The following is a 20,645-nucleotide window of genomic DNA, read 5'->3' on the forward strand; positions in this document are numbered from 1 at the left end:
GAGGAGTCCAGAGGGGCAGGAGAATCTCCCTTGTCCTCCTGCCCACACTCCATGTTCCTTTCCCTTCCACTCTTATCCAGAGCTTCCCACATAAAGCTGCAAAGACTGCAGAGCCCTTCACCACTTCCCCGAGGATTTAGTTCCTCAATGCTAAACAAACTACTGAAACAACTGGTGCAGGGACAAGAAGGTGGTGATACTGGCTCACCCCAGTCCCCCTTTAACTCCAGAGCTGCTCCTGGAAATCTGAAAAGTACAAACCTGTACAGCCAACAGACTCTACGTTTACATAGTAAGGCTGGAGTCAGCACTGCTGCTGACCTCCAACTGCAGGAGGAGTCAGAGCTCCTCATTTCAAGAGGCCTTGTCATTCTAGACAAAAACCATACCTGATGATATCCAGATGACATAAGGAAAAACCCCACCTTTTTAAGGTTGTTGTTGTTTTTTCTTCTTCTCAAGTATAACCAAAACCATCCTGGTGTTACCTGCAGTACTCCAGAGTCCTGCCAAAGAAGTGCCATTTAACATCAGAACACAGCCAGAGCTCGAGGGTGTGAAATTTGGCAGAGCAGGTTTTACATTAGCACAGAACTGAACCTCTCCTCGTGGAAAGGATGGGTTAGGAACAGCAGGACCCTGCTGGCTGAAGGTCTTCCCTGCGGCAGGTGCCAATGCTGAGTTCCACACAGAGCAGGGCAGGAGGAGCTCGCCACTGTTACTCAGTTGTCCAGCCTCTTCAGGCAGCTCAGCAGCTCCTCTTTATCCATGTGGTAGCCACTCTTCTTCCACTCCTCCCGTAACTGCTGCAAGGCAGCTCCAATGTCTTTCCCAGAAGACACCCCCAGCTTTCTGAGGTCATGGCCACTGACAGGGAAAACAGGGACAGTCCATTGCTGCATCTCTTGCAGAAGATGTTCTTCTCCTTGGTATTTGAGGAGCTCACAGATCTTGGAGATGGTGTTGGCTTCCCTAGACTAAAAGAGAACAGCAGACAACAGCTCAAATGGGGCTCAGTGTTGTGTTAGTCTCATCCCAGCATTCTGCTACAAGTTCTAACTATAGAAGTTAAGATCTCTCCTAGATCAAGTCCTAACTTGGATCTGGGAGATGCTTGGAGGCTTCTTGAATTTCAGGTAATGGTTGTAACCATTCCCTTCAATCTCCAACTGCAGAGGTGCTAGCAGAGGGGAGCAGAACCTCGACCTGCTGGCCACACTTTTCTTAATGCATCCCAGTACATCACTGCCTCCTCCTTGGATATTCCACAGAATCACAGCACCATGCAGGCTGGCAAAGCCCCTCAGGGTCACCAAGTCCAACCTAGAACCCTGCTCTACAAGAGTCACCTTAAACCATAGCCCCAAGCACCACATCCAAACCAGCCTGAAACACAGCCAGGCTGGGGAACTGCACCACCTCCCTGGGCAGCTCATTCCAGGCCCTGAACACTCTCTCCACAGAAAACCTTTCTCCTAATGTCCAATCTAAACCTCCCCAGCCTCAGCTTGAGGCCATTCCCCCTGGTTCTGTCTCCAGTTCCCTGTGAGCAGAGCCCAGCAGCAGCCTCTCCACAGTGTCCCTACAGGTACCTGCAGACAGCAATGAGCCTCCTCTTCCTCACACTAACCATCCCCAGCTCCCTCAGTTGCTCCTCATCAGATTTACTCTCCAGGCCCTTCCACAGCTTCGTTGCCCTCCTCTGGACCTGCTCCAGCACCTCCACATCTCTCTTGCATTGTGGTGCCCAAAACTGAACACAACACTGGAGGTGTAACCTCACCAGAGCCCAGTCCAAGGGCACAATCACCTCCCTGCTCCTGCTGGCCACAGCAGTTTTAATCCAAGCCAGGATGCCATTGGCCTTCTTGGCTGCCTGGGCACACTGCTGCCTCATATTCAGCGCCTGTCTATTACAACACCCATGTCCCTTTCTGACTGCACCAAGACCGTAGCACTGATTGGGGTGGTTGTGACCCAAGTGCAGGACCTCATCCCATTCATGCTGGCCTGCTGATCCAGCCTCTCCAGGTCTCTCTACTCTCATTCAAATCAACACTGCCATCTAACTTGGTGTCATCTGCAAACTTCCTGCTGACACACTCTATGCCTCAATCCAGGTCATCAATAATGATGTTAAAAAGAAGTGGTCCCAACACAGACCCCCGAGGAACACCACTAGTGACCATCTGCCAGTTGGATTTAACTCCACCAACTACCACTCTCTGGGCCCTCCTGCCCAGCCAGTGCAGGAGACAGTGTGCTCACTAGATTTATTTCATTAAAGGCAATTATGCAAACATTATTCTCTTGGTGTTGGATTTTTCAGATGAAAATAAGCAGAACCAGATGTATGAAATAAGAGAGCATAAACAACCAAATGAAAAGAGATGTGAACAAAGCCAGGCTGGATAAGGCCTGGAGCAACCACATCTAGAATGATATGGAACTCTTTGTTCTAGACTGTTCTTTCCTGGAAGGAAAGGAAGTCAATCCCCAGCCAGGCAGCAGTGTCCTTGCTTTACTAACACATACCTCTCTAGTTGAGAGCCATCCCTGCCCATGGCAGGAAGCTTGGAGCAGATGATCTCTGAGGTCCCTTCCAATCTAAGCCATTGAGAGAACAACTCGAGTTGGAAGGGACCTTAAAGATCAATCTCCCTGCCATGGGCAGGGACACATCCCACAAGACCAGGCTGCTCCAAGTCTCATCAAGCTTGGTTTTGCACTGTGGAGACTCAACATCTGCTGTAGAGACCAGAGTGAAGCAGGATGAAAATGCACTCACATCCATGATGAAGTCCTGGTAGGGTCTGAGAGGTTCTGGACCTGACGCTTTGGTTAACTCCTGTCGGTGCTTCACTAAAAACAGGCCAAGGTTCTTCTCCTCTTTGGAGATTTTCAGCCTCAGATCAAGGTTGGTGACATCCTCCTTCACCTTGAAGAGTGCTGTCAGAACAGTCATTGGTTTTGGAGACAGCTGTGCAATATTTTTAGTGACTCTGTCAAATTCCTCTAAATCTCCATCGAGAGGCAAGCCTGAAGGGGCACACAAAGAAAGGGAGTTAGTCAGAAACCTGAGTGCTAACACAGCAAAACACCATGTCCTGGGTGAAGGGAAGTTTTAGCTGACTTGGCCACGCTGCAGTTGTGTTTGCACATGAAGAAAATCACTCTTCACATCACCTTACCTACGTACTGGGCAACATCCAGCTCGTACATGAGGCGAACCAAATGACTGACGTGGTTTCCAAGCAGCACTTTTTTCAGTTCCACCCAAATCCTCTCTCCTGATATTCCAGCCAAACCTTTGGCATTCTCTTTAATGGCCTGCAGTGTCTCAGCCTCATGATCACCAGCATTTTCTGCAATTCTTCCATAAAACCTGGCCAAACAAACCAGCTTTGTGTTAGACTCAGAGCAACGATGTCACTTACTGCTGCTTCCTGGGTAGTAGTAGCTATTTGTTGTGTAGAGAGTCAATGTCGTGGCTGTTAAATAGCCTAAGACACTACAGGAAAGAAGATGATGATAACTACAACCTGTTTGCCATCACTGGTCTATTTTGCACGTTTCTGAACCCTTCCACCCTTCCCTACAAAGGCTGAGAGTAGCTTTGCAGAAAGAGACCTGGGGGTGTTGGTTGCTGAGCAGCTCCCCAGGAGCCAGCAGTGCCCTCCTGCAGCCCAGCAGGCAGCTGTGTGCCGGGCTGCGGCCAGAGCAGTGTGGGCAGCAGGGCAGGAGAGGGGATTGTGCCCCTTGGCTCTGCTGAGACTCCACTTCAAATGCTGCCTCCAGTTCTGCTATCCCCAGCATCAGGACACAGAGCTGCTGGAGTAAGGCCAGAGGAGGCCACAGAGGTGATCCATGGGCTGGAGCAGCTCTGCTGTGATGCCAGGCTGAGGGAGCTGGGGGTGTGCAGCCTGGAGAAGAGAATACTCTAGGGGGACCTCAGAGCTGCCTTCCAGGGGCTGAAGAGATCCTGCAGGAAGGCTGCAGAGGGGTTTGTCTCAAGGGTGTCTAAAGACAGGCCAAGGGGGGATGGTTTGAAGCTCAGGCAGGGCAGGGTTAGACTGGAGCTGAAGAAGCAGCTCTTCAGCATGAGGGTGGTGAGACTCTGGAACAGGCTGCTCAGGGAGGCTGTGGCTGCCTCCTGCCTGGGAGTGTTCAAGGCCATTGAGCAGCTGAGTCTAGCTGAGAGATGTCCCTGCCCTTGGTGGGGAGGTTGGAGCAGATGATGTCTGAGGCCTGAGCCATTCTAGGATTCCAGGATCTAGGAAAGGCAAAACTGAGTACCTGAAGTATCTCAGGATTCGCAAATAATCTTCTTGTATTCTCTCACTTGCCTTCCCCACAAATCTGATCCTCTTGTTCTTCAAGTCTTCATAGCCATTAAAAAAGTCATACAGCATCCCATCCAAACCTAGGCAAAGAAGGGAAAAAGGAATATAAAGGAGAGGAACTCACAAACGTGGCTGGCACAGTGAAACAGGTTCACTTGCAAATACAAAACGTGATCAGCTCACTTCTCCTCTCTGCAGAGGCCTCTCAGCTGCCAGCAATACTAAAAGAGAATCAGACTGAGAGAATTTACTGCTTTCCTCTGAAATGCAGCAAGAGTTTACCTAAAAACATGGAGTTGACAGTCAGGTCCCTCCTTTCAGCATCCTTGTGCCAGTCAGTGGTGAACTCCACCTCGGCGTGGCGGCCGTCGGTGACGATATCTATCCTCAGAGTGGTGATCTCAAAGTTCTGGTCATGGAGCTGAAAATCCCACAGGCAGTGTCACTGCAACACACTCAGCAAGAGCAGTGCCCAGACCCCACCCCTCCTTCAGCCTGATGTTTGTGTGCTCAAGCTGGATACACACACACCAGCAGGCCCCACGGTCACCTACTCAGCACATAAGCAAGAGCTATGAACACCACTTCTGCTCTGCTGAGACATCATCTCCAGTCCTGACTCCACTTCTGGTGTCCCCAGCAGAAGGAGGGGACAGAGCTATTGGAATGAGCCCAAAGGAGGCTACGAAGATGATTCAAGGGCTGGAGCAGCTCTGCTCAGCCTGGAGAAGACTCCAGGGACACCTCAGAGCTGCCTGCCAATAGCTGAGGGGATCCTGCAGGAAAGCTACAGAGTGACTTTTCCTGAGGGTGTCCAGCGACAGGCCAAGGGGAAATGGTTTAAAGGTGAGGCAGAGCAGGGTTAGAGGAAGAAGTTCTTCAGCATGAGGGTGGTGAGACTCTGAAACAGGCTGCTCAGGGAGGCTGTGGCTGCCTCCTGCTCGGGTGTGCTCAAGGCCAGGCTGGATGAGGCCTTGAGCAGCTGAGTCTAGTTGAGAGGTGTCCCTGCCCACGGTGGGGAGGTTAGAGGAGATGATCTCTGAGGTCCCTTCCAACCCAAATCATTCTATGGTTACCCTTACATTTGCTAGGTAGCCTGCAGATGAGAGGAGAAAAGGCAGGGGAGCAGGGGAATGAGGGAGGAGGAAGCAAGACTCCTCAGTCAGGAGCAGGAAACACTAGGATCAACTTCCCCACATTACCTGTGGCCCACATGGGTGACCCACATAATCTTTTCTCGTGGTGACTCAACAGCACAGATGAGTTATGCAGAGGTAACAGGCATTAACCCGTGGTCATGGAGTGAATTCCACAAGTAATCAAACCAGGCCCTCCAGCCCCAGCTCAGGAAGGACAACCAACCACTGCAGAGTGTCCAGCAGAGGGCCAGGAGGATCCTGAGGGGACTGGAACATCTCTCCTCTGAGGACAGGCTGGCAGTGCTGGGGCTGCTCAGCTTGGAGAAGAGGAGGCTGAGGGGGGAACTTATGAATGCTTACACAGAGCTAAGGGGTGGGTGTCAGGAAGCTGGGGCCAGACTCTTCTCAGTGGGCCCCAGTGGCAGGACAAGAGGGAATGAGCAGACTCTCAAACTCAGGAGGTTCCATCTGAATGTGAGAGGGAACTTGTTTGAGTGTGGCAGAGCACTGGAGCAGGCTGCCCAGAGAGGTGAGCGAGTCTCCATCTCTAGAGAGTTTCAAGGCCCACCTGGAGATGTTGTTATGTGATCTGTCCTAGATGATCCTGCTCTGGCACTCAGTGACCTTCAGTGGTCCCTTCCAACCCCCACCCCTCTGTGACTCCACCCTTTAAAGACATTTAACCTCTCCCTGTGCTATTTCAACACGGAAGGAGCAACCTTCCAGTCTTCTATGGGTTCTGCTGCACATTTTCTGATAGAGTTAGAAAAGGCCCAAGGAAAAGTCATACACCAACCCTGGCAGTTATGGTTCCATGTCTTTCTCCCTTGTTGTTGATCAGACGAACACCAGCAGCTGTGAACATCTCCTTCATCTCTGCTGGTGTGGCTGTAGTGGCAAAGTCGATGTCCTGCGGCGTCACCCCGCTGAGCAGATCCCTCACAGCACCTCCTGCTATCCTCAGCTCGTAGCTCTTCTTCTCAAACATTTCTGGGAAGGAAGGGAAAAGCAAAAAGCACTTTCTCAAACAAACACCCCACAGCTCAGAGGTAGCCAGTACCTGAGAAGCTGGGGGGGCTCCAAGCTGGAAGTGTTCAAAGCCAACTTCTGGTCTAGTAGAATCACAGAATCAGGCAGGTTGGGAGAGAGCTCCAAGCTCAGCCAGCCCAACCTAGCACCCAGCCCTGCCCAACCAACCAGACCATGGCACTCAGTGCCCCAGCCAGGCTTGGCTGCAACACCTCCAGCCACAGCCACTCCACCACCTCCCTGGGCAGCCCATTCCAATGCCAATCACTCTCTCTGCCAACAGCTTCCTAACAACATCCAGCCTCAACCTGCCCTGGCACAGCTTGAGGCTGCGTCCCCTTGTTCTGGTGCTGGCTGCCTGGCAGCAGAGCCCAACCCCACCTGGCTACAGCCTCCCTGCAGGCAGCTGCAGGCAGCAATGAGCTCTGCCCTGAGCCTCCTCTGCTGCAGGCTGCACCCCCCCAGCTCCCTCAGCCTCTCCTCACAGGGCTGTGCTCCAGGCCCCTCCCCAGCCTTGCTGCCCTTCTCCAAACACCTTCCAGCACCTCAACATCTCTCCTGAATTGAGGGGCCCAGAACTGGACACAGCACTCAAGGTGTGGCCTGAGCAGTGCTGCCAAACTCTTTAGTAATTAGTAACCAACGAGGAAGAAGTGTTGAGCTTCACTATGGCAGAATACACTGAACCACAAACCCAGATTTCATCAGGGACACCATCTCAGGGCCGCTGATGAACACTGAGCTCTGCCAGGTCATTTTGGATCATTTTTCATTATCATTTTTGGTCACTTGCAGGCATTTGTTGGGGGAATTTTGGGTCACACCGACTTTATTTGGGGGTTCCTTTTAAAGTTACAACAGCTTGAGTCAAAAAGCAGCACACACAGCACCTGCCCCAGAACTCCACACTGCCCCAGGCAAGGAGCAACAGAAGAAGGGGACACAGCCTCAAGTTGTGCCAGGGCAGGTTCAGGCTGGATGTTGTTAGGAAGTTGTTGGCAGAGAAAGTGGAATGGGCTGCGCAGGGAGGTGGTGGAGTGGCTGTGGCAGGAGGTGTTGCAGCCAAGCCTGGCTGGGGCACTTAGTGCCATGGTCTGGTTGGTTGGGCAGGGCTGGGCGCTAGGTTGGGCTGGCTGAGCCTGGAGCTCTCTCCCAGCCTGGCTGAGCCTATGACTCTGCTCAGGACCTGGCCGCCAAGCCCCTGCCCGCCCCTGGCCAGCACACAGGCCGCGGAGCCTTCCCGCCCCGCTCCAGGCGGACGCTGTGCTCCTCCTCACGCCGCGCCGAGCGGGGACACTGCCCGGCACTCGGGACGCCCAGATTCCGCCCCCTGCCCGCCGTACCCACCTGCCACGCTGCGGAGCCCCGGCGTGAAGAGCGCCTGGAACTGCGGCGACTGCAGCCTCATGGCGGCCGCCGCCCGGTGCCGCCGGCGGAGCGGCGCCAGCAGCCGCGGCCCGGCCCTGCGCGGCAGAAGCAACAGCTCGGCCCACATCTGAGGAGAGACAGCGGCACGGGGTCAGCCCTCGCCGAGCCCACCGACCCCGCAGAGGCTCTGCCGGCCCCCGCAGGCCGCCACTTACCCACGCGGGGCCGCAGCGCCAGGCCCTGCCGCCGCTCCTGCCCCTGCCGCCGCCGCACCTGCCGCGGCCCCGCCCGGCGCAGCCAGATGAGCTCAGAGCCGCGACACGGCCCCGCCCCGCCCCGCCCCTGCCTGCCGCGGCGCCGAGCCCCGCCCGCGCCCTCCGCCGGGTCCTAAGCGCCCTCCGCCGGGTCCTAAGCGCCCTCCGCTGCCGCCAGAGGTGCCCTCCGCCGGGTCCTAAGCGCCCTCCGCTGCCTCCAGAGGTGCCCTCTGCTGGGTCCTAGGTTCCCTCCGCTGCCTCCAGAGGTGCCCTCCGCCGGGTCCTAGGCTCCCTCCGCTGCCTCCAGAGGTGCCCTCTGCAGGGTCCTAGGTTCCCTCCGCTGCCTCCAGAGGTGCCCTCTGCTGGGTCCTAGGTTCCCTCCGCTGCCTCCAGAGGTGCCCTCTGCTGGGTCCGAGATGCCCTCCGCTGTCTCCCGACACTCGAAATCCCAGACTCACACAGAAGCACCCAGGCGGGCAGAGTCCCTCAGGGTCACCAACTCCAACCTAGAGCCCTGCTCTACAAGATTCACCTCAAACCATAGCCCCAAGCACCACATCCAACCCACCCTGAAACACGGACAGGCTGGGAGACTGCACCACCTCCCTGGGCAGCTCATTCCAGTCCTTGACCACTCTTTCTGTGAAAAACATTTTCCTAATGTCCAGTCTAAACCTCCCCAGCCTCAGCTTGAGGCCATTCCCCCTTGGTCTGTCGTTACCTGTGAGCAGAGCCCAGCAGCAGCCTCTCCACGATGTCCCTCAGGCAGTTGCAGACAGCAATGAGTTCTGCCCTCAGCCTCTCGCTCCCTCTGCTGGCTCCCGAGGGTCCCTCCGCGTCCGTCCGACGTTCCCTGTCCTCCACGGAGCGCAGGGTGGAGCTGGTTGGTCTCTCAGGAGTGTCTAAGACAGGATCACAGAGCGGTTTGGGTAGGAAGAGACCTCTGAAGGTCAGTCCAACCTCGGGGACATCTGCAACTAGAGCAGGTGGCTCCGAGCTCCGGACAACCTGACCTGATTGTGGCATAGAATCAGGCAGGCTGGCAGAGAGCTCCAAGCTCAGTCAGCCCAACCCAGCACCCAGCCCTGCCCAACCAACCAGACCATGGCACTAAGTGCCCCAGCCAGGCTTGGCTGCAGCACCTCCAGGGATGTAGGCTCCACCACCTCCCTGGGCAGCCCATGCCAGTGGCAGGTCTCCCTCCTCTCTGAGTAACCTGGCTCAGTGCCATTGAATCACAGGGCTGCTTGGGTAGGAAAACACCTCTGAGATCATCAAACCCAACTGCCAACCTAAGCCCACCATGGCCACTAAACCATGGCCCCAGATGCCATGACCATACCCTTCTAGAGCACCCCCAGGGATGAGGATTCCCCCACCTCCCTGGCAGCCTGTGCCAGCTGCAGCAAACAAATGGTTCCTCCTCTCCAACCTAACCCTGGCCGTTTCCTCTCTTATCACCTGACCCTGAGGAGAAGAGCCCAACCCCACCTGGCTCCAGCCTCCTCTGAGGGTGCTGCAGAGAGCAATGAGGTCTCCCTCACCTCCTCCAGACTAACCCCCAGCTCCCCCAGCTGCTCCTCCCCAGCCCTCTTCTCCAGAGCAGCTTTGCCACCCTTGGGAGCCCATGGACTAGAACGACTCCTCAGTGAGCGTGTGAGGACCCCTCCCGGGCTAGGCTGAGTGCCAGCGTGGAGCCTCCCAGCCCGGGGTGAGATGTGCAGTTCCCTTTTCCAGCGCAGCCTTGTGCAACCCAGCCCCAGCCGTGCCCATCGCAGCCGCGCTCCAAGGGCAGCAGCTGTGAGCGCAGCCCAGGGCAGCTGGCCCAGAGCACCTCCTGGCAAGCCCAGCAGACTCTTCACACAGCTCTGGGCACTCCACAGGTAAAGGGGGGGATGACAAAACGGTGGGGGCAGACTTTTGTTGTTGGTGCTCCAGTGACAGGGCAACGAATGGGCACAAAGTGCAACCCAGGAGGTTCAGAGCATCCCAGAACGTCAGGGGCTGGAAGGGACCTCCAAAGCTCCTCCAGTCCAAACCCCCCCTGCCACAGCAGGAGCACCTAGAGCAGATCACACAGGAACACATCTGGGCAGGGTTTGGATGTCTCCAGAGAGACTTCACAACCCCCCTGGGCAGCCTGTGCCAGGGCTCTGGCACACATCTGTCTAAGGAAAAACAGCATGGAGGGCTGTGAGGATGAGGAGGGGACTGGAGTACTGCCTGAGGAGGAGAGGCTGAGGGACCTGGGGCTGCTTAGGCTGGAGAAGAGAAGACTGAGAGGGGATTTAATCAATGTTTATCAATATCTGAGGGCTGGGGGTCAGGAGGGGGGGACAGGCTCTGCTCACTGCTCCCTGGCACAGCACAACCAGCAATGGATGGAAGCTGCAGCACAGGAGGTTCCAGCTCAGCACAAGGGGCAACTTCTTGCCTGGAAGGGTCCCAGAGCCCTGGCACAGGCTGCCCAGAGAGGCTGTGGAGTCTCCTTCTCTGGAGCCTTTCCAGGCCTGTGTGGATGTGTTCCTGTGTGCCCTGAGCTGGATTGTGTGGTCCTGCTCTGGCAGGGGGTTGGACTGGATGAGCCCTTTGGGTCCCTTCCAACCCCTGACATCCTGTGAGCCTGTTTGCTGTGAGGGTGCTGGAGGCCTGGAGCAGGCTGCCCAGAGAGGCTGTGGAGTGTCCTTGCATGGAGAGCTGCCAAGGCCAGCTGGGCACTGTGCTGCTGGGCAAGCTGCTGGGGGTGCCATGCTTTAGCTAGGAGGGGTTGGGCTGGCTGAGCTGCAGAGGTCCCTCCCCAACCTCTACCTTGCTGGCTTCTGTGAGTGCCCAGGGATAATCCATTAGCACACTCCAGAGGTCCCTCCCCAACCTCTACCTTGCTGGCTTCTGTGAGTGCCCAGGGACAATCCATTAGCACACTCCAGAGGTTCAGTCTGCCTCACACTCCCTTTGGGGAGCAGGATGGCAGATGATGGATCTGAGCCCTGAATGCAGAAGAGGAGTGGGCTTGGCTGTTCAGAAGCACACTGCATGGTAGACTGGGAGGCATTTTAATGACCTCAGCACTCATCCAGCATCTCAAAACCAGAGTTACTGCACAGCAGAAGCAGTCCAACTGTGATCAGTTGGAGTGCTTCCCATCCCTGGGTTATTTATTGGAGGTTCAGGGGGAACTGATGGCTTAAAGCTGCTTTCTCTGCTCATTACCATCTGAAAATATTATGTTTTCCAAGCAAGCAATTGCTGGAGGGCCCCAGGGGAGCTGTGCACTTGGGCTGGGAGGGAGAGTTTCTCTTTGGTAAGGGGATTTTGGGAAGCTGCTGCTCTGTGTTTTGATGTGGTTTCTATTAGGTTCTACATGAGTGATGACACACAGATCCTGCCTTGTGCTCCCAGCACTTGGGGACACAATCTCCAGGAAGCAGAAGGACCTCCTGGGCTTTAAGCAGTAAAAACCAAACAGGAGGTGTTCATTTCAACTAGAAACAAACTGAACTAGCTCCTTTTACACCCAGTAATTAACAGTGGAGAGTTAGCCTGGAGGTGGGCACTGAGATCATAGAACCATAGAATCAGCCAGGTTGGCAGAGAGCTCCAAGCTCAGCCAGCCCAACCTAGCACCCAGCCCTGCCCAACCAACCAGACCATGGCACTAAGTGCCCCAGCCAGGCTTGGCTTCAACACCTCCAGCCACGGCCACTCCACCACCTCCCTGGGCAGCTCAATCCAATGCCAATCACTCTCTCTGACAACAACTTCCTAACAACATCCAGCCTGAACCTGCCCTGGCACAGCTTCAGGCTGTGTCCCCTTCTTCTGTTGCTGGCTGCCTGGCAGCAGAGCCCAACCCCACCTGGCTACAGCCTCCCTGCAGGCAGCTGCAGGCAGCAATGAGCTCTGCCCTAAGCCTCCTCTGCTGCAGGCTGCACCCCCCCAGCTCCCTCAGCCTCTCCTCACAGGGCTGTGCTCCAGGCCCCTCCCCAGCCTTGCTGCCCTGCTCTGGACTTAGTGCCATGGTCTGGTTGGTTGGGCAGGGCTGGGTGCTAGGCTGGGCTGGAGGAGCTTGGAGCTCTCTTCCCACCTGGCTGACTCTATGATTTTGTGCCATGTGGTTGGTTAAATTTAGCTACAGATTTAGACTGGAGATTAGGGAGAAGTTCTTGGCAGTGAGGGTGGGGAAACACTGGAACAGTTGTGGATTCTCCCCTCCCTGGAGGTGTTCAGGGCCAGGCTGGATAAGGCTTTGAGCAACCTGGGCTGGTAGGAGGTGTCCCTGCCTGTGGCAGGGGGTTGGAACTGGATGGGCTTTCAGGTCCTTTCCAACCCAAACCATTCCAGGACTCTACAATTCTTTTTTTGAGTAACCTTTTAAGAGGAAGGAGGAGCTACAAGAACTCCCAAACTCACTCTCTAGAATGATCTGGGCTTTTGATCTAGACTGTTCTTTCCTGCAAGGGAAGAAGTCAGTGCCCAGCAAGGCAGCAGTGCCCTTGCTTTGCTGACACACACCCCACCCTCCCCAGCCCTTTGTGCTCAGCTCTTGCCTGTGTCCCTCTGCAGCTGGCAGCCTCTGCAAAGCAGCCCCAAGGCACATGTGCTGGCTTGTGGCCCTGCTCATTTACCAGCCAAAGTGTATGCCCAGCATGAGAAGAGTTATTCTCATCCTCCTTTGGACAACAGACTTGGTTCAGCCAAAGCTACCTCCAGCAGCAGAAGGTAAGGCATTTTCCTGCTACCAACGTCAGCTTTGGCATGGGCAGATGCAGTGTTCTGCATGAAACAGCTCAGGGCATGTCAGGAGCACATGAGCTTGGGTGACCCTGCTGGCAGGAGGGCTACAGCATCTCTCCTGTGCCTGAGAGAGTTGGGGCTGTTCAGCCTGGAGAAGAAAAGGCTCCAGGGTGACCAGCTTGTGGCTTTTCAGGACTTAAAGGGGCTGATCAGGAAGCTGGGGACTGACCTCTGAGCAAGGCCTTTTGTGACAAGACAAGGGGAGGTGGCTATAAACTCAGAGAGTCAGACTAGAGAGGAAACTGTGTGCACTGGATGTGGTGGGAGCCTGTCCCAGGCTGGCCAGAGAGGTGGGAGCTGCCCCATCCCTGGAGCCACTGCAGGTCAGCTGCTTGGTGTAGCTGCAGATGTCCCTGGGGACTGCAGGGAGATTGGACTGGAAGAGCTTCAGAGGTCCAACCCAAACCATTCTCTGATTCCTGGGCCATTTGCACTCTGGCTCAGCTTATTCCCAGCCAGAGCCTGAGAACAGGTTTCTTTGAGAGGGAAGAACCATGAGACAAGCAGACACAACTTGTGCCATGCCACTTGCCCTCTGGGCTGCTCAGGAGCTCCTGGCCTGGTTTGACCCAGCTAGAGCAAAGGAATTCCAGGGAGCAATTTTAGTCCCAGGCACAATTAGCTGCAGGAAGAAGGTGGCACAGAGCATCGTTGGCATAATCCTGCTGCATTAGCAACCTTAATGGGGCAACTTGTGGTCATCTCAAGGCTTTTTTGGCATCCCAGCAAGGACCATTTTAATGGAAACACTTCAGGATGGTTTGTATTGGAGCTCCCTGTGGTTTCTAGAAAGCATTTTTCCTGGTGCATGCTTGAAAGTTGAGCTGGTGGGCATCAGAGGCTGAAATCATGGGAGAAGTGGGGACTGAAATCCCTTCACTAGCTTGGAGATGGTGATTAAGGGGCAGCCAGGCTCAGAAGAACCCTAGAAATGGTGGGGAGTGGATTGATTATTTCACTGCCTTGCTCTTGATATGCTCACATTATCCCCCAGCAGGAGCTCCTCCTCATCTCCATACGAGCTGCAGGAATCCCTCTTGCTCTGCCATCTGAAATGATCCTTCCCATCCTTCCATGCTTTCTTCCATTTGTGCTTAATTCCTCTGCCCATCACTTTGTTTCTTCTCTCATGTGGAACTGTCTGTGGCTGGCAGCCTTCTCTTTGCCAGCCCCCACACCCTGCTGTTCTGCAGGCTGAAGGGGGTGAGAGTCAGCCCCACTTTGGCACAGGTGCAGTTAAAGGGATCAGGTTGAACAACCTGAGCCTAATTAACAAGCCAAAGGTATTATGTTAGTGCCACTGCTGAGCTGGAAAACATTAGATGGATTTCAAGTAAAGTCCTCTTTGATGAAGTCCCTGCAGAGGGACCTGGCCAGGCTGCATGGGTGGGCAGAGGCCAAGGGGATGAGACTGAACAAGGCCAAGTGCAGGGTTCTGCACTTTGGCCACAACAACCCCAAGCAGCACTGCAGGCTGGGGACAGAGTGGCTGAGAGCAGCCAGGCAGAGAGGGAGCTGGGGGTGCTGGGAGAGAGGAGCTGCAGAGGAGGCAGCAGTGCCCAGGTGGGCAGCAGAGCCAATGGCAGCCTGGGCTGGCTCAGGAGCAGTGTGGGCAGCAGGACAAGGGAGGTTCTTGTGCCCCTGTGCTCAGCACTGCTCAGGCCACCCCTGGAGTGCTGTGTCCAGTTCTGGGCTGCTCGATTCAAGAGAGATGCTGAGGTGCTGGAAGGTGTTTGGAGAAGGGCAGCAAGGCTGGGGAGGGGCCTGGAGCACAGCCCTGTGAGGAGAGGCTGAGGGAGCTGGGGGTGTGCAGCCTGCAGCAGAGGAGGCTCAGGGCAGAGCTCATTGCTGTCTGCAGCTGCCTGCAGGGAGGCTGTAGCCAGCTGGGGTTGGGCTCTGCTGCCAAGCAGTCAGCACCAGAACAAGGGGACACAGCCTCAAGCTGTGCCAGGGCAGGTTCAGGCTGGATGTTGTTAGGAAGTTGTTGTCAGAGAGAGTGATTGGCATTGGAATGGGCTGCCCAGGGAGGTGGTGGAGTGGCTGTGGCTGGAGGTGTTGCAGCTAAGCCTGGCTGGGGCACTTAGTGCCATGGTCTGGTTGGTTGGGCAGGGCTGGGTGCTAGGTTGGGCTGGCTGAGCCTGGAGCTCTCTTCCAGCCTGGCTGATTCTGTGATTCTAGAAGAGACATTGGTCTCTTCAGCTGACTCCAGCCTCCTTTTAGGGAGTTTCAGAGAGCCAAAGTGGTGTCCCCTCAGCCTCCTTTTCTCCAGGCAGAGCCACCCCAGTCCCATGTGATAGTAAAATGGTTTGCCTGTGCTGCTCCCTGCTTGCCAGCAGCTGCTGCTTGAAACAACTCACCCAGCACCGTGCCATGGAGGCTTTTGTTTTCTCCCTTACAGTTCAGCTTCTGCCTCCTGTTAACTTCACCCTCACAGTCTCTGCATTGGCACAAGTACTTCTGCACTGGAAACCAAACCCTAAGCAGCAACAAAGGAACTACACTATCAGATATGATGTGAAAATCCTCAGCCCCGTGCCTGAAGAGGTAAGCAGCACCCTGAGGAGGTTAACCATGCTGCACCACACCAGCTGCAGTAGGTGTCAGGTCTCTTGAGCAATTGGCATATTGAATGCTCTTAAAGCACAAACAAGTCCTGGGAGCACTGGAGAGGTTCCCTTTTAGCTGTTCTGGGACAGGTGGCAGAGTTGGGGCTGTTCAGCTTGGAGAGGAGATGGAACCTCTCCAGCGCTCCAAGGACTCTAAGGTCTCCAAGGAGACCCTAGAGCAGCTTTCCACTACCTGAAGTGGGGTACAGGAGAGCTGGGAGGGACTTTTTACAAGGGCTTGTGGTGACAGGACAAGGGAGAATGGGTTGAAGGTTGAGGGGGGCAGATTTAGACTGGAGATTAGGAAGAAATTCTTGAGAGAGAGGGTGGGGAGACCCTGGAACAGATTGGTTGGTCATGGATATCCCCTTCTTGGAGGGACTCAAAACCAGCTTGGGTATTCAAAACCAGCTGGGGTATTCAAAACCAGCTTGGAAATTCAAAACCAGGTTAGACATTCAAAACCAGGCTGGATGAGGCCTTTAGCAACCTGGTCTGGTGGAAGATATCCCTGCCCATGGCAGGCAGCAGATGATCTTTAAGGTCCCTTCCACCCGGAGCGCTCTGTGAATCCATCATAGAATCAGCCAGGTTGGAAGAGAGCTCCAAGCTCATCCAGCCCAACCTAGCACCCAGCCCTGCCCAACCAACCAGACCATGGCACTAAGTGCCCCAGCCAGGCTTGGCTGCAACACCTCCAGAGATGGCCACTCCAGCACCTCCCTGGGTAGCCCATCCCAGAGCCAGTCACTCTCACTCTGATCTTTGATCACATTCTGTGCTCTGTGCTCCACAACCTCCCTGGAGGTGCTCAAGGCCAGGCTGAATTAGGCTTTGAGTGACCTGCTCTAGTGAGAGGTGTTCCTGCCTGTGGCAGGGGGTTGGAACTGGCTGACCCTTGATGTCCCTTCCAACCTAAGCCATTCTCTGGCTGTGTTTTCTGTTCCAAGTATGACACAGGGAGGACTTACAGCATCCAGGCAGTTGCTCTTCACAACGGCTTCTCCGCCTGCCTCCGCACCTTGCTGCTCCACGATGGCCTTCAGCTGAGCAGTGAGTGGGTGAAGGAAGAGCTCCCACCCCTGCCAGGTAAGATGGAATGCAGGCTGAGGTTTGGGTTTGATGTTCTCTGGACCACACATCACAAGGGGACAGTTTGAGTCTTAGGGAGTACAGCATTTGCCCCTCAGCCTGCTACAGCGGTAGCATGGAGTGCTTTAGCCCAAGCCTTTCTCTGCTCCTGGGGAGCCTGCAGCACAATCTGGAGTTGCAGAACATGGATAATCCCCAGGAAAATCTTCTAAGATAACCTACTTTCCTCCCCCTTTAGGGTATTAAAGGATCATACTGCCCTGGTGGCCATGAAATATGTGATGGTGCTGTGTGGTACAGCTTTACTTACACTGCTTGGGGATCTTCCTCCATCCTGAGCTGGTAGACCAATGTGAGTGGGTGTTAGGAGGAAGTTGTTGGCAGAGAGTGTTTGGCATTGGAATGGGCTGCCCAGGGAGGTGGTGGAGTCACCATCCCTGGAGGTGTTGAAGCAAAGCCTGGATGAGGCACTTAGTGCCATGGTCTGGGTGATTGACCCAGGGCTGGGTGAGCTTGGAGCTCTCTTCCAACCTTGGCTGAGTCTATGGTGCAATAGGTGGACTGGACACATGGTGCAGCCCCAAGCACCACTGTAGCTTGAGTCCTGACCTGTTGGAGAGCAGCACAGAGGCAAAGGACCTGTGGGTACTGGTGGACAGAACAATGACCATGAACCAGCAATGTGCCCTTGTGGCCAAGAAGGCTAATGGCATCCTGGGGTGTAGTTGGTAGGTGGTGAGAGGTTCTCCTCCAGCTCTCCTCTGCCCTGGTGGGGCCACAGCTGGAATAGTGTGTCCAGTTCTGGGCCCCTCCATTCAAGAAGGAGCTCAGGGAACTGCTTGAGAGAGCCCAGTTCTGTTTTGCTTTCAGAATTCAGTGGCTTAGAGAAAGCCATTTCAAAGATAAATAAGCAGCCCAATTTCCTCACCACCATGGGGGGGAAGTTTCACACCACTACTGATACTGAACTGAATGTGTCATAACCATCCCACAGTGTCTTAGCTTGGAAGGGACCTTAGAGATCACCTATGGGCAGGGACACCTCTCAGCTAGACTTGGCTGCTCAAAATATAGATGAGCCACTTCTTCCCTGACCCCTGGGGTCTCACTGTGCCCAGTTTTAGGGCCCTCAGTTCAAGAAGGACCTCAGGGAACTGCTTGAAGGAGTCCAGCGCAGAGGCACAAAGCTGCTGAAGGCAGCAGAGCATCTCCCTGTGAGGCCAGGCTGAGGGAGCTGAGGCTTGGAGCAGAGGAGCCTGAGGGCTGCCCTCACTGCTGCTGCTAAAGATGTGCAGGGCAGTGTGGGGAGGACAGAGGCAGGGATGTCCAGTGCCAGGACAAGGGGCAGTGGGGGCAAGCTGGAGCAGGGCAGGTTCAATTGGACTATAAGGGAAAGCCTTTTCCCTGTGAGGGTGGCAGAGCCCTGGAGCAGGCTGCCCAGAGAGGTTGTGGAGTCTCCTTCTCTGGAGACTTTCCAAACCCACACCTGAACGTGTTCCTGTGTGCTTTGCCCTGCGTGAGCCTGCTCTGGCAGGGGGTTAGAGGCTGGATGACCTTTCCAGGTCCCTTCCAAGCCCTGACACTCTGTGGTTGTGTAACAGAGGTAGAGTGGATCAAAGACTGGAGCCTAAGTGGCACAAGGAGAATTTCTCACCACCTATTCAATCAGATTTCTCTTTCTGCTTTCCAATTCCTCACCTCTAGGTGCTCCAGAGACATCTGCCACGAATCTGTCCTGTGTTACTCACCTGAGCACTTCCAGCACTGTTTCTCTCCACTGCAGTTGGCTGCCTGGCCCAGGGGCACCAGAAGACACCAAGTACTTTCTGTTCTACAGGTTGGTGTTGCCTCCCCTGGCAGTCAGCAGGGGACTGTTACTGGGTTTTGCTTTTTCAAGAGCATCCTGTCTCACAAACAACTCAGGTATGAGATGTTCACTGAAGAGTGTCAAGATTATATCCAAGACAAGTGGGACAGGAGTATTGAGTGCAGGATTCCAGTGACCCACATTGATGCTGAAGGGCTCGACCAGCTCATTGTGATACACATTAATGGCTCCAGCAACTGTGCTGCAATCAAACCTTTCCAGCAGTTATTTAACCAAAATGCCATTGGTGAGTAGAAATGCATTAAAACAGAACCACCATTAAGCACATCTGGCAGGGCTGGTGAGAGATCTGAGGGAGATACGGGGCTGGATTGGCTGATTCTTGCTGTGGGAGAAAGGATTTGCTGCTTTTGCACAGACCCCTTCAATGGGCTGCCCAGGGAGGTGGTGGAGTCACCATCCCTGGAGGTGTTCAAGCAAAGCCTGGATGGGACACTTAGTGCCATGGTCTGGTTGACTGAGGAAATAGAATCAGCCAGGTTGGAAGAGAGCTCTAAACCCAACCTAGCACCCAGCCCTGCCCAACCAACCAGACCATGGCACTAAGTGCCCCAGCCAGGCTTGGCTGCAACACCTCCAGCCACAGCCACTCCACCACCTCCCTGGGCAGCCCATTCCAATGCCAATCACTCTCTGCCAACAACTTCCTAACAACATCCAGCCTGAACCTCCCCTGGCACAGCTTCAGGCTGTGTCCCCTTGTTCTGGTGCTGGCTGCCTGGCAGCAGAGCCCAACCCCACCTGGCTACAGCCTCCCTGCAGGCAGCTGCAGGCAGCAATGAGCTCTGCCCTGAGCCTCCTCTGCTGCAGGCTGCACACCCCCAGCTCCCTCAGCCTCTCCTCACAGGGCTGTGCTCCAGGCCCCTTCCCAGCCTTGCTGCCCTTCTCCAAACACCTTCCAGCACCTCAGCATCTCTCTGCAATGGAGGAGCCCAGAACTGGACACAGCACTCCAGGGGTGGCCTGAGCAGTGCTGAGCACAGGGGCAGAAGCAGCTCCCTTGTCCTGCTGCCCACACTGCTCCTGAGCCAGCCCAGGATGCCATTGGCTCTGCTGCCCACCTGGGCACTGCTGCCTCCTCTTCAGCTCCTCTCTGCCAGCACCCCCAGCTCCCTCTCTGCCTGGCTGCTCTCAGCCACTCTGTCCCCAGCCTGTAGTGTTGCTTGGGGTTGTTGTGGCCAAAGTGCAGAACCCTGCACTTGGCCTTGTTCAGTTCAATCCCATCCCATCCCATCCCATCCCATCCCATCCCATCCCATCCCATCCCATCTTGCTTACATCTAATACATATATATTTATTTCCCCCCTGAAAGTCAATGTTCTAACTGTTCAATCATCACTGTCATCCTTTCAGTTCACAATTTAATACATTTGATTTGAATTTCTTATTATGAATGCTTTTAACTCTTACACTTTAATTAATTCACTACCCTCTCCCCCCAGCAATCTATTTCCCTAGAGCTGTTGGATTTGTCAGCATCACCAACCCCTCAGCAATCTATTTCCCTAGAGCTGTTGGATTTGTCACCACCACCACTGCCCAGCAATCTATTTCCCTAGAGCTGTTGGATTTGTCACCACCACCAACCCCTCAGCAATCTATTTTCCTACAGCTGTTGGATTTTTCACTACCACCAACTCCCCAGCAATTTATTTTCCTACAGCTGCTGGATTTGTCACCACCAACAACCAACCTCTCAGCAATCTATTTCCCTCGAGCTGTTGGATGGTTCACCACCACCTCCACTCCCCATCAGTCTATGTCCCTACAGCTGTTGGATTTGTCACCACCAACAACCCCTCAGCAATTTATTTTCCTACAGCTGTTGGATTGTTCACCACCCCCCACCCTCCACCAATCTATTCCCCTAGAGCTGTTGGATTGTTCACCACCCCCCACCCTCCACCAATCTATTCCCCTAGAGCTGTTGGATTGTTCACCATCCCCCACCCTCCACCAATCTATTCCCCTAGAGCTGTTGGATTTGTCACCATCCCCCACCCTCCACCAATCTATTTCCCTAGAGCTGTTGGATTTGTCACCATCCCCCACCCTCCACCAATCTATTCCCCTAGAGCTGTTGGATTGTTCACCACCCCCACCCTCCACCAATCTATTCCCCTAGAGCTGT

The 20,645-nt window shown here is 54.8% G+C and overlaps 2 protein-coding genes across 2 annotated transcripts in view; one reads left to right on the forward strand and one right to left on the reverse strand.

The window, feature by feature from the left end:
- TRNT1 (tRNA nucleotidyl transferase 1) lies at positions 1–8,006 on the reverse strand. The gene is made up of 7 exons (XM_064156169.1): positions 7,859–8,006; positions 6,279–6,472; positions 4,626–4,764; positions 4,297–4,423; positions 3,192–3,385; positions 2,789–3,039; positions 1–977 (listed from the first exon to the last, which is right to left on the reverse strand). Exons 1-7 carry the CDS (start codon positions 8,004–8,006, stop codon positions 723–725), a joined length of 1,308 nt encoding a protein of 435 aa, XP_064012239.1. The 3' UTR covers positions 1–722.
- The window catches only part of IL5RA (interleukin 5 receptor subunit alpha), a 26,251-nt gene continuing 13,500 nt past the window's right edge, over positions 7,895–20,645 (forward strand). The window contains exons 1-6 of the mRNA XM_064156170.1: positions 7,895–8,029; positions 12,697–12,852; positions 15,326–15,471; positions 16,484–16,622; positions 18,330–18,462; positions 18,549–18,739. Of these exons, the coding sequence (XP_064012240.1) occupies positions 12,729–12,852; positions 15,326–15,471; positions 16,484–16,622; positions 18,330–18,462; positions 18,549–18,739 (733 nt within the window). The 5' untranslated portion in view covers positions 7,895–8,029; positions 12,697–12,728. The remainder of the gene's footprint in view (positions 8,030–12,696; positions 12,853–15,325; positions 15,472–16,483; positions 16,623–18,329; positions 18,463–18,548; positions 18,740–20,645) is intronic.

The sequence above is a fragment of the Pogoniulus pusillus genome, chromosome 16 (assembly GCF_015220805.1).
Source record: "Pogoniulus pusillus isolate bPogPus1 chromosome 16, bPogPus1.pri, whole genome shotgun sequence".
Classification (NCBI taxonomy): Eukaryota; Metazoa; Chordata; class Aves; order Piciformes; family Lybiidae; genus Pogoniulus; species Pogoniulus pusillus.

Excerpts from the sequence above, each read along its gene's own strand:
- TRNT1 (XM_064156169.1), bottom strand. The coding sequence starts at position 8,006 with ATGTGGGCCGAGCTGTTGCTTCTGCCGCGCAGGGCCGGGCCGCGGCTG. Across the intron at positions 3,386-4,296 it reads CGAATCCTGAGATACTTCAG|GTTTTATGGAAGAATTGCAG; the intron begins GTACTCAGTTTT and ends TTGTTTGGCCAG. Across the intron at positions 978-2,788 it reads ACCAGGACTTCATCATGGAT|TCTAGGGAAGCCAACACCAT; the intron begins GTGAGTGCATTT and ends GTTCTCTTTTAG.